This window comes from Hyla sarda, chromosome 8 (genome assembly GCF_029499605.1).
Source record: "Hyla sarda isolate aHylSar1 chromosome 8, aHylSar1.hap1, whole genome shotgun sequence".
Taxonomy (NCBI): Eukaryota; Metazoa; Chordata; class Amphibia; order Anura; family Hylidae; genus Hyla; species Hyla sarda.
The window spans coordinates 55,077,768-55,090,859 of NC_079196.1; the positions used below are offsets into that span (position 1 = coordinate 55,077,768).

The following is a 13,092-nucleotide window of genomic DNA, read 5'->3' on the forward strand; positions in this document are numbered from 1 at the left end:
CTGACTTGTCCGTCACAGGACATACTGATGTCATAACGGTCTATTTCAGGAAAAGTGTGCCCTATGGACTCATTTCTGAATGTGTAATGCGAAGTTCCCCTAACAGTAATCTCCAAGGAAACTGGTCCTGGAGCAACTACTTATCTCCTCACCGCGCTGCCTGAGAGCGTAAAACAAAGAACGTTAATGAATCACTGTAAACTTTACGTGCAAACATAAGTCACAACAGCGGACTCCCTTATTAAGTAATTACATCTCAATAGGTTGTGTGTACACATACCTACTGCAATGGGAAAAGGGAAACGGAACTTTATAGATCCAACTATTGTGCACCTACTCTTCTATTTCTGTATGCTTTTATCCCTTCAACGTCTGATAAGTATAATACATTTTATTAGGATTTTTAACACTCCTGAAATGTCAGATTAAAAATAAATCTATAAAATGTCTACCCTGTTTCTCTGAAAATAAGACTGGGTCTTATATTAATTTTAGTCACAAAAAACACACTAGGGCTTATTTTCAGGGTAGGGCTTATTTATTTACGGTATGGGGGGCTGCAGGAGTGTAGAGGATGGGGGGCTGCAGGAGTGTGGAGGATGGGGGGCTGCAGGAGTGTGGAGGATGGGAGGCTGCAGGAGTGTAGAGGATGGGGGGCTGCAGGAGTGTGGAGGATGGGGGGCTGCAGGAGTGTGGAGGATGGGGGGCTGCAGGAGTGTGAAGGATGGGGGGCTGCAGGAGTGTGGAGCATAGGGGGCATCCTCCACACTCCTGCAGCCCCCCATACTCCTTCAGCCCCCCATCCTCCCCTTCCCCTGTCGTCCTCCACACTCCTACCATACCCTACAGCAGTGTTTCCCAACCAATGTCCTCCAGCTGTTGCAAAACTACAACTCCCAGCATGCCCGGAAAGCCTTTGGCTGTCCGGGCATGCTGGGAGTTGTAGTTTTGCAACAGCTGGAGGCACACTGGTTGGACACAATGCCCTACAGTGCCCCCCACCCCTCTGCCATAATAAACTTGGGTACCGGTACTCATTTTACTTTCTTACCGTATGGTACCCTGCGGCGAGATCTTCTCTTGTAGCTTACCATAGCAGCCGGGGGAGGGACACGTCTGTGACGTCGGCCGTGCATACGCGCCGACGTTTTAGAACGTCAGCGTCCCTGCCCCGGCTGAATTACGGTAAGCCGCGGGACCAGCCAAAGGAGGCGGGGGGGGGGGGTGGGGGGTGGCCGAGGGGGGCTGTGGGGTCTGTGGGCATTACACGGGTGGTCGGGGGATGTGGAATCTGCGGGCATTACCGCACTGTGGTGGCCGGGCGTGGTGTCAGGTCTGCGGGCATTACTGTGGCGGCCGGGGGGGGGGGGGCTATGGAGTCTGCGGGCATTACTGTGTGGTCTGCGGGCATTACTGCCGGCCGTGGTCGGGATCTGGACCGTGGTCCGCCAGCAGATTACCCCTGGACTAGGTCTTATTTTCGGGGTAGGGCTTATATTGCAGCCCTACCCCATAATCCTGCTAAGGCTTACTTTCGGGGTAGGGTTTATTTTCGGGGAAACACGGTATACTCGCTACTGCACACGTCTTTGTAGTTAAACTAAACCAGTCCAACTGCAGAGGAGTCATTTTCTTACTAATAAAAACACCTTTAAAGGGGTACTCCGACCCTAGACATTTTATCCCCCTATGCAAATGTCTGCCGCTGAGACCCCCCCTCTGTTAGGGCACCCCAGTCATCCGGTGAACTTTGCTCCGTGCCTGATGACTAGCAATGTGGCTCCGGAGGCTCGTGACGTCACTCCCTCCCTCTTAATGCAAGTCTATGGAAGAGAGCGTGACAGCGACCACGCCCCCTCCAATATACTTGCATTGAGGGGGCGTGGCATCAATAGGGGGTGTGGCCGTGATGTCATGAGCAGCCGAGTGTTCACAGTTATTAGCTCGGAATTCCGCAGTATGAACTCCTAACATTAGTGTGAATGAGTCTTCCAAGGACCCGTTCACCCTGCGGAATTTCAGCGGCGGATATTGCTGCCACTGAAATTGAACATGTTCATTCTTTGCGCGGAAGTCCACGAAATATGGTGGCGGTGCAATTCTGCGTGGTCCTATCGCCGAAGTATTTTGGCGGCGGCTGCCAGACGAAATCTCCGCTCGCGCAATTCTGCAAGCGGAATTTCTCTTCAAAATACGTGGTGTAACCATACCCTGTTTCTTGTGCAGTTTTTTTTTCTTTTTATAATGCCATAATTTATTGCACTATTACTTTTATATTGTACTTAAAAAAAGATTTCCATGCATAGCCATATACTGAGATCCATAACTGGGTTTTATTTTTCCGTCAATAGACATGTGAGGACATTTTTTTTTTTTTTTTTTGCAATCAGACATTTTGATCATCTTTTTATTACATTTTTGGAATCTGACAAGGTTAACAAAAAGACCCAGCAATTCTGGTATTGGAGGATTTTTTACCGGTGTTTACCGGGTAGGATAAATAACAGGATATTTTAATAGTTTAAACTTTTATGAACACAGGGATGCCAACAATATATTTATTGTAAAATCCATTTTTAGTGTTTGTGCTTTTTAAATATTTTAAAAACTTTAAAGAATTGTATCTTGATACTGCACTGGCATAATTTATCACCATTTAGTAATTTTGTGTTCCTGCTTAGGGCTCAAGTCCTGTAGGAACACATGGGAACAGAGTTCCTACACTTTTTCAACAGCATAACCACTTTTTCAATTAGCAGGAACAGCCCTTGAGTGGAAATCTTGGGTTCCCACACCTTTTTCCCAGGACTTAAAAGGGTACTCCACTGGCCAGCGTTCAGAACATTTAGTTCCCTCGTGATGTCACACCATTGAAAGTCTATGGGAAGGTGCGTGGTGGCCGTCCCCTTTAACCCCTGTTCCTGCCCATCTAACATTTCCCTTCCGCATACTGCTCATAATCGCATACTGAATGTTTGTTCATCATGTATTTTATGCCTGTTCAGACTTCACAGCAATGCTCTTTGCTCAGTATTTGCTGTATGTTTGTATCTTTTTTTTTCTTTTTTAAGTGCCCTTAAAAAGGACTTGGACAAGTGATCCCCTGATCAATTTTACAATAGACTGTGATATTTCTGTCTGTATTGTGCTGCATGCCAATGTGTACTTGGACTACTAACATACAAGGCCTAGGGGGATTACTAGGCCTTCATGATCACATCAAATCACTGTTGACCATGGCATTTAAAGGGGTACTCCACCGAAGACATGAATGGAGGGGGCGTGACATGACGTCATGAACGTGAGAGCTCCAAGCTTCCATGTTCCAGACGTCGCCGCTGCTGGCCTGGAGATTGTGGGGGTCCCCAGCGGCGAGACCCTGCGATCAGACATCTTATGCCCTATCCTTTGGTTAGGGGATAAGATGTTTTTCGGCAGAGTACCCCTCTAAAAGCTGATTCAAAAGCCCAGATTAGCGAGGGTTATTTCAAATCCCAGAGGGCATCATCTATATAACACATCTTGCACCTACCATGTATGGAGCAGACTCAATACTCTTTAGCCTTCTCCGTACTTCATAATGTGTTTGGCTGTGATCACAGAACCATCAAACATTTTACTGCAAATAGTCAACAGGGTCACGAGAAGCGTGTTGAGAAAAAAGGATGCAAATTGGCTGCTAAAGATTTGAGAAAAATCAAATGTAAAATTGCCAGGAACCCATAATCCTCCAGTGCTGTCATATTCCAGAACTGCAACCTACTTGGAGTCACCAGAAGTACAAGGTATTCAATGCTCGGAGAGATGGCCAAGATAGGGGAGGTTGAAACCCGACCACCACTGAACAAGACACATAAGACGAAACGTCAAGACTGGGCCAAGAAATATGTGAAGACAGTGGTACAGGAAAAGGGTCAGCTTCTTTCAAGAAGACCCTGATTCTTATGCAGGACAATGCTTCATTGCATGCATCAAAGTACTCCAATGAAAGGCTAGCCAGTAAAGGCCTTTAAGGGGTACTTTGTTGGAAACATCTTATTCCCTATCCAATGGATAGGAGATAAGATGTTAGATTGCAGGGACCCCCCACGATCTCTGGGCCGGCTTGCAGCTTCCGCATTCATGAGTCATGCCACCCCCCCTCCATTAATATCTACGGGAGGGGGCATGGCAGCTAGTACATAGCCATCACGCCTCCTCCCAAAGAAAGGAATAGAGGGGGCAAGGCAGCTTGTATCACCAGTCATTGTGCATAAAGCGAATGACAGGTGTACGCTTTGTGCACCGAATGACAGGGGTTCCCAGCTGCAGGACCCCCACGATCTGCAGTGGGGCAGAAAAAAGCATTGTGCCAATTATGCAAGTTCTCCCACTTAAAAAGATGAGAGATACCTCTAATTTTCATCATAGGTATACCTCAACTATGAGAGACATAATGAGAAAAAAAATCCATAAAATTACATTGTCTGATTTTTAAAGAATCTATTTGCAAACTATGGTGGAAAATAAATTACAGTATTTGGTCAATGACAAAAGTTCATCTTAATACTTTGTTATATACCCTTTGTTGGCAATGACTGAGATAATACGTTCTCTGTAAGTCTTCACAAGGTTTTCACACACTGCTGCAGGTATTTTTGGCCCATTACTCCATGCAGATCTCCTCTAGAGCAGTGATGTTTTAGGGCTGTCGCTGGGCAACACGGACTTTCAACTCCTTCTAAAGGTTTTCTATGGGGTTGAGATCTGGAGACTGGCTAGGCCACTCCAGGACCTTGAAATGCTTCTTACGAAGCCACTCCTTCATTGCGCGGGCGGTGTGTTCGGAATCACTGTGCTGAAAGACCCAGCCATGTTTCATTTTCAATGTCCTTGCTGATGGAAGGTTTTCACTCAAAATCTCACGATACATGGCCCCATTCATTCTTTCCTTTACACGGATCAGTCATCCCGGTCCCTTAGCAGAAAAACAGCCCCAAAGCATGATGTTTCCACCCCCATGCTTCACAGTAGGTTTGGTGTTCTTTGGATGCAACTCAGCATTCTTTCTCCTCCAAACATGACGAGTTGAGTTTTTACCAAAAATTTCTACTTTGGTTTCATCTGACCATATGACATTCTCCCAATACTCTTCTGGATCATCCAAATGCTCTCTAGCAAACTTCAGACAGGCCGGACATGTACTGGCTTAAGCAGGGGGACACATCTTGAGTCCCTGGTGGCGTAGTGTGTTACTGATGGTAACTTTTGTTACTTTGGTCCCAGTTCTCTGCAGGTCATTCACTAGGTTCCCCTGTGTGGTTCTGGGATTTCTATTCACCGTTCTTGTGATCAATTTGACACCACCGGGTGAGATCTTGCATGGAGCCCCAGATCGAGTGGTCTTGTATGTTTTCCATTTTCTAATAATTGCTTCCACAGCCTCCCATAGACTTGCATTAAGGGGGTGGGGCATGATGTCACATGGGGATGAAGTCGTGGCATCACGATACTCTGACCCCGTGGTCGTTACGCTGCACACTCGGAGCCTCCAGCACTGCGGAGAGCTCGCAAAGGTGGGTGCTGAATGACAGATTGCGGGGGTCCCCAGCGATCAGACATCTAATCCCCTATCCTTTGGATACGGCATAAGATGTATTAGGGCCAGAGTACCCCTTTAAAGCAGCGAGTCCAGTTGCCGACTGCAAATAACCGATGCACACGTCAGCCACTTATGTTGCCTTATGTACAAGTGCCTTTCAAAGAACAGGAATCTATTTAAGGGTAAGGTCACATGTTGTGACTCCGCCTGTGACCCGACCCATAGTGTGCCTCAAGCTGTGACCAAAAGCTCTGCCCCCCCCACACTATCCATTATGTGTGACCCTACTATTAGTCTGATCTCCAAATTCTCTCCAAGATTCCCCATTATTTCCCATTGTGTTGCAGTGCAGAAAGCTATATTTGAAGCACTTCGGGCTCTCTATAGAGTGCTGCAGACCCGTAACTTTAAAAATTAGCAGGGATTTAAAGCAAACCTGTCAAATCACACTAAAAAAAAATTGTGCTTAAATATGTTACATGTTACTCACTAGGTAATGTATGTTCTTAACATGTCTTTATGTGTCTAGCTGCTGTATTTGGCTCACAAATCATCTGTTCTGCTGCTCACTCATTCTGACATCCACTGCTCAGGAAGGGGCTCAGGAAGTGAGGCAAGCACTGTGCCCACCCTCATTCACCATGCATTCACTTCTTCCCTAAGCTTACTGTGGTGTACTGGGTCTCTTCATCCAATCACTGATCACTCTTTCTCTCTGTTTTCAGGCAGGAGCCTGACAGGACAGGAGTGAGCACAGACATGCTCAGATACCTGTGCTTCAGCTGGAACAAAATGATGCTGCAGCCGGACAGGATTATGTTCTGGGTGGTATGGGGACCCCCTGTGGTCTTTTTTATTTTAAATATATATATATATATATATATATATATATATATATAAGCCATGATTTCTATAAAAAGGGAAATAAAATTTTTTATGAAGTATATTAGACATTTTTTTTTTACAAAATTTACAAAATATAAAAAGTTTTTGAATGCGACAGTGCCTATTTAAGCTTGTAAACCCCTTGGTAACACATCATATGAATGTACTTCTATGTATCCCTCAACAATAGGTTAAGGCAGTGTTTCCCAAACAGGGTGCCTTGAACTATTGCAAAAACTACAACTCCTAGCGTGCCCAGACAGCCTTTGACTGTCAAGGCATGCTGGGAGTTGAAGTTCTGCAACAGCTAGGGGCACCCCGTTTGGGAAACACTGCCTTAACCTGTTGTTGAGGGAAACATAGAAGTACATTCATATGATGTGTTACCAAGGGGTTTACAAGCTTAAATAGTTAGAATGTTGGGGGAAGATTTATCAAAACCTGTGCATAGAAAAAGTTGACCAGTTGCCCATAGCAACCAGATTGTTTTACATTCCAGAGGCCTTTTTTCAAAAATGAAAGAAGTGATCTGATTGGTTGCTTTGGGCAACTGGTCAACTTTTCCTCTGCATAGGTTGTGATAAATCTCCCCCAGTATGTTACAGAAATCGCTGTCCATGGTGCTGGTTATGACTTTCCTAAAGGTTCTTTTACACAAAGTTATAATCAGTTCATTGTTAACAGATTTTTTTTCAGCAATTGCCAAGTGACAGCAGCTTTAGGGAAACAATCCTTTAAAGCAGTGGTCTCAAACTTTGGGGGGGGGGGGGGGGGGTCTGACCAGTGCTCTCTGCTGACACCTCTGTCCATATCAGGAACTGTTCAGAGCAGGAGAGGTTTACTATGGGGATTTGCTTGTACTCTGGACAGTTCCTGACATGGACTGAGGTGTCAGCAGAGAGCACTTGTGGTCAGACAGAACTTCAAAAAGAAAAAAATTTCCTCTGTATATTAATTTTAAATATAATTAATTTACAAATCTAACAACAGAGGCACGTATGTGCACTCACCGCTCAGCAGAGACAGCTCGACTTGAAGGTCCGGTCCACAGAAGGCTGGGTCACAGCTTCGGTGCAGGTAAGTGGGCGCTCAGCGCCTCCAAGCACCCACTTACCTGCACCGATGCTGTGACCCAGCCTTCCATGGACCGGACCTTCAAGCCGAGAGGTCTCTGCTGAGCGGTTAGTGCACATACGTGCCTCTGTTGTTATATTTATTGATACTTCATCTTCGTATGTGCACCCCGCAGGAGACTTAACATGGGCAACTGATGTTATGCAACAGTCGTGCTTCAGGTGCAGTAACACTTTAGAGTGCCCTCTCCGTTTCTGGTATTTTGTATTAATTTACAAATCTGTTTAACTTTCTGGCACCAGTTAATTTTTAAACATTTATTTTCCACCGGAGTACCCCTTTAAGTCTGTTGAAACCTCTGGTTTTTGTGGCACTGTCTTATTATTTGATGTGTATGGTGATGTTCCAGCAAATCATGTCGAGGAACAGAAAGATTGGTTACATTGGATTTTTTCTTTCGATTTCAATGCTCAATCCAATTTTTGGATTTCAACGCCCAGTCCTTACTCTGTCAGGTAGGGTCACACATAGGGCATCCGCAGCGTATTTAACGCTGAGGATGCACCAACCACAGTCACTAGATCCAGCTCCGGCCGGCAGCCGCAGCAGGGAGCTCGTTCTAGTGACTGATGTCATTTCATCTGCAGCGTGAAATATGCTGCGGATGCTCTATGTGTGACCATGCCCTAAGTATGATATACCATCAGAGGTAGAGCACAAATGTGTTTAGGAAGTCTATATGGACAGGTTAACCTCTTTCAGACACGGGTTAAAAGGCGGAACGCTGATGTCTGCCATTAGTGGTGGGTCCCTGGCTGCTGAATGCTGCCACGACCTGCTGGGCACGATGTAAGCACCATTCCGGTGTGTGCATCACGTACAGGATGCACAACCTACCAGTGCATCAGGAAGTACATTTACGTCCTTTGTCCTTAAGGGGTTAAACTAAATCGGCTTTATTAGACACTTATCCCCTATCCTCAGGATAGGGGATAGGTGTCTGATTGCGGGGGGTGGGGGTCCAAACGCTGGGATTCCCCGCGACCACCTCTACGGGGCCCGGGCTCTGCCGTGGTTCTCCTGTGCAGAAGGGGTGTCGGCCGCTGCATCCTTGCATGGGACACGCCCCCTCCATGTATCTCTATGGGGGAGGCGGATTTGCAGCAAATGTGCATCCCCGCCTCCACCATAGAGCTGTATGTAGGGGGCGTGTCATCCACCTCAGTGAGTTCGACGATACACATTAGCCGCGCAAAGCCGCGGCAGTGCCGGGTCCCTGTACAGGAGATTGCGGGAGGGGGGTTCCAGGGGTCGGACCCCCTGAGATCCTTTGGATAGGGGATATGTGTCTAACACTGCAGTACTCCTGTAGGAGTCTCCCTGCTCTTCATTTAGCAGAGCTATTTCTGCTTTTTCATGCAAAACTTAAATATTACAATGAGCCTGTTCATAGGAGAATATGCGACGTATTTCCTACTGGGCAGCGGAAAATATAGCGTGAAATATGCTGCGCATACGCTATGTGTGACCCTAAAGTCAATGGGTAGCAAAATCAGCTTCAGAAAATACACAGCAAAATAAGGCACGAGACCCTACCCTGACAGTAAAATTGTACAATGATTTGTGAGTTTGTTTCCACATATGCTTGTATATGTAAGTGTTATGTAAATAATTGCTATAATTGAATATATGGGCATGAATCACTTGTTGTATATGTGTGTACTGTATACAGTATTTGTATGTGTGTTCCATAGATACATATGAGGATTTTTATGTTTGGAGATGTGTATACATCTTGTATGTGTGTATTTTTATGTATAAATATGTATGTGAGGTTGGCTTTACAGAGGCCAGTCAGCTACAAGCAGTGCTAGACCAGACAGCTAAGGAGAAAAGGCAAAGCAATATGTATCTTCATATTGGGAAAGATTGTACTGTGTGAGGTACTGTAGCCAGGGCTTGCAGCACCTCAGCCCATCCCCCGCCCTGCTTCTCCTTATCTCTACAGAAGAGTTGAACTGAGCTCAGGGTCTGCAGTGGTGACAACCCCTCAGCTGCTGCCAGTACACATGGTCTTATATCACACAGACATAGGAGGCAATACTATTAGGGCACACGACTCATTCCTGAGGTGCAAAAAAGCAAAACAAAAAAGCCAACAGCCCTGTGATTTGTGAAGTGTCCTCAGAGCAGGACTTTGTTACAGTGTAGACTGAGCTGGCAGAGCTCCCAACATGGTTGCTGCACACGCTTCCCATTCTTCCTCTTCTGCAGAGTGGATTGCCTGTCTAGATAAAAGGTACCTTCTATACCTGTCAGTGCTGCATGTGTGATGGAACTGCTTTACTACATGTGTGATGTGACTGCTGTACTACACATTTATGATGTGACTGCTGTACTACTGTACATGTATTATGTGACTGCTGTACTACTGTACATGTATGATGTGACTGCTGTACTACATGTGTGATGTGCCTGCTGTGCTACTGTACATGTATGATGTGACTGCTTTACTACATGTGTGATGTGACTGCTGTACTACACATGTATGATGTGACTGCTGTACTACACGTATCATGTGACTGCTGTACTACACGTATAATGTGACTGCTGTACTACACATGTATGATGTGACTGCTTTACTACATGTATGATGTGACTGCTGTACTACATGTATGTTGTGACTGCTGTACTACATGTATGTTGTGACTGCTGTACTACATGTATCATGTGACTGCTGTACTACATGTATCATGTGACTGCTGTACTACATGTATCATGTGACTGCTGTACTACATGTATCATGTGACTGCTGTACTACATGTATCATGTGACTGCTGTACTACATGTATCATGTGACTGCTGTACTACACATGTATGATGTGACTGCTGTACTACACGCGTATGATGTGACTGCTGTACTGCACTTATGATGTGACTGCTGTACTACACGTATGATGTGACTGCTGTACTACACGTATGATGTGACTGCTGTACTACACGTATGATGTGACTGCTGTACTACACGTATGATGTGACTGCTGTACTACACGTATGATGTGACTGCTGTACTACATGTATCATGTGACTGCTGTACTACATGTATCATGTGACTGCTGTACTACACGTATGATGTGACTGCTGTACTTGTATGATGTGACTGCTGTACTACATGTGTGATGTGACTGCTGTACTACACGTATGATGTGACTGCTGTACTACATGTATCATGTGATTGCTGTACATGTATCATGTGACTGCTGTACTACATGTATCATGTGACTGCTGTACTACACGTGTGATGTGACTGCTGTACTACACGTGTGATGTGACTGCTGTACTACACATGTGATGTGATTGCAGTGGTGTGTGTATGACTACTGCACTGCATGTATGATGTGGCTACTGTACTATATGTATGTTTACTGCACATGTATGATGTCACTGATATTGTACATGTATGATGTCACTGCAATAGTACATGCATGAAGTGACTGCTGTGATATGTGTATGTTTACTGCACTACATGTATGATGTCACTGCTATATTACTTGTATGAGTACTGCACTACATGTATTGGGTGACTTCTATACTACATGAATGGAGTGACTGCTGTGATGTGTGTATGATTTCTGCACTACATGTATGATGTCACTGCTATATTACTTGTATGAGTACTGCACTACATGTATTGGGTGACATCTGTACTACATGCATGAAGTGACTGCTGTGTTATGTGTATGATTACTGCATTACATGTATGATGTCACTGCAATAGTACATGCATGAAGTGACTGCTGTGATATGTGTATGTTTACTGCACTACATGTATGATGTCACTGCTATATTACTTGTATGAGTACTGCACTACATGTATTGGGTGACTTCTATACTACATGAATGGAGTGACTGCTGTGATGTGTGTATGATTTCTGCACTACATGTATGATGTCACTGCTATATTACTTGTATGAGTACTGCACTACATGTATTGGGTGACATCTGTACTACATGCATGAAGTGACTGCTGTGTTATGTGTATGATTACTGCATTACATGTATGATGTCACTGCTATATTACATATATGATTACCCTACTGTGCTACATACATGACGTGTCCATAGTGCTGAATACAATATGCACCTGTGCTGCACATGTGACTCTCCTGTGCTCCATGTATTATGTGACTACTGTTCTCCATGTATGATGTAACTGCAGGGCCACATGTATGATGTGACTATTGTAATGAATTTGGTTATACTAACATTCTGATGCTACATGCATGACTTAATAACTACTGTGCTACAAGTATGATTGCATATTATACGGCTACTGTGCTGCATGTATGAGGTCGCTATTGGACAGCATGTATGATGTCATAATAGGGCTGTATGGCATGTATGATGTCATAATAGGGCTGTATGGCATGTATGATGTCATAATAGGGCTGTATGGCATGTATGAGGTCATAATAGGGCTGTATGGCATGTATGATGACAACGCTGAGCAGCTTGCCTGCTGTAACTTTAGTGTTGCATTCATGAGATGTGACTGCTGTGCTGCATAAAGATTGGTGTATGGATGATTTGAGTGATGTCCTGTATGTATGATGGGTCTGCTGTGCTGCATGCATGATGAGGTTGCCCTGTGGCATTGCATGCTGATTGCGGGCGGCTTATTGTGCTGCATAGTGATGTGTGATCTTCTAGTGTAATGCATGTGATAGTGGACAGCAAGTGGTGCTGATCCGTCTGCTGTGGTGCTGATCTCTGCTGTGGAGCTTGCCCTTGTTCTTTGTTATTTCCTGGGAATCAAGGTCTCTGCATTGTGGATGCTTGGAAATAATCAATACACTCAATGTGCATTAGTGAAATGTGGTAACAAATGGTGGATTAGGAAGAAAGTGTGTCGGGAGCCATTTAGAATAGTATTTGGCCTAGTAAAAGCCTGGATGTGCAGAGCTTGCATTCCTCGGCTGATGCAGGACTTCTTGCAATATACAGCGGTTCTAGACTATAATGAGATTTTGTAATGGACGTTTTTAATGGTTTTATTAACGGGTCGTTAGAACGGATCTTTAAAACGGACATTTCTATAGTGTGACAGCAGCATCTACAGTGTGTTATCCATTGTGTTGCAATTTGTGGTGAACGCGGTTGTGCTGCGGGTTTATTAAAAAGCAAGATTCCTGAAAAGCAAAAAAATAAAAATAAATAAATATACAAAGCTACTTCAGTAAAGGAAACCAGTCGGATTGAACAAGTAGTCTGATCTCCCCTGCAAACCTCTGCCCATTCTGGATTTAGGAGTCCAGTGGGCGGTCCTAGTCAGTGACTGATAGCTACAAGCATGCTCATTCAGGGAAGCTGTCAAATCACTGAGTGACACCGCCCACTGGACTCCCAAGACCAGAATATACAGCAGTTTCCATAAATAATCTGCACATTAAACTGAATGTTCCCCAGTATTTAGAACATTATTTAAAGCACTATTAAAAATAAAAAATAAAAACTATGTCTTTGGTTGCTATGGGCAACTAGTCAACTTTCCC

At 44.7% G+C, this 13,092-nt stretch overlaps 1 protein-coding gene across 6 annotated transcripts in view; it reads left to right on the forward strand.

The window, feature by feature from the left end:
* The window catches only part of RAPGEF4 (Rap guanine nucleotide exchange factor 4), a 467,767-nt gene that overhangs the window by 57,028 nt on the left and 397,647 nt on the right, over positions 1-13,092 (forward strand). For 3 of the 6 annotated variants that reach the window (XM_056536330.1, XM_056536333.1, XM_056536337.1), the window contains exon 1: positions 9,559-9,839. The exons of the other annotated variants lie outside the window; for them this stretch is intronic. In XM_056536330.1, the coding sequence (XP_056392305.1) occupies positions 9,775-9,839 (65 nt within the window). In that variant the 5' untranslated portion in view covers positions 9,559-9,774. Of the gene's footprint in view, positions 1-9,558; positions 9,840-13,092 lie in introns of those variants that run through there. 6 annotated transcript variants of the gene reach the window in all.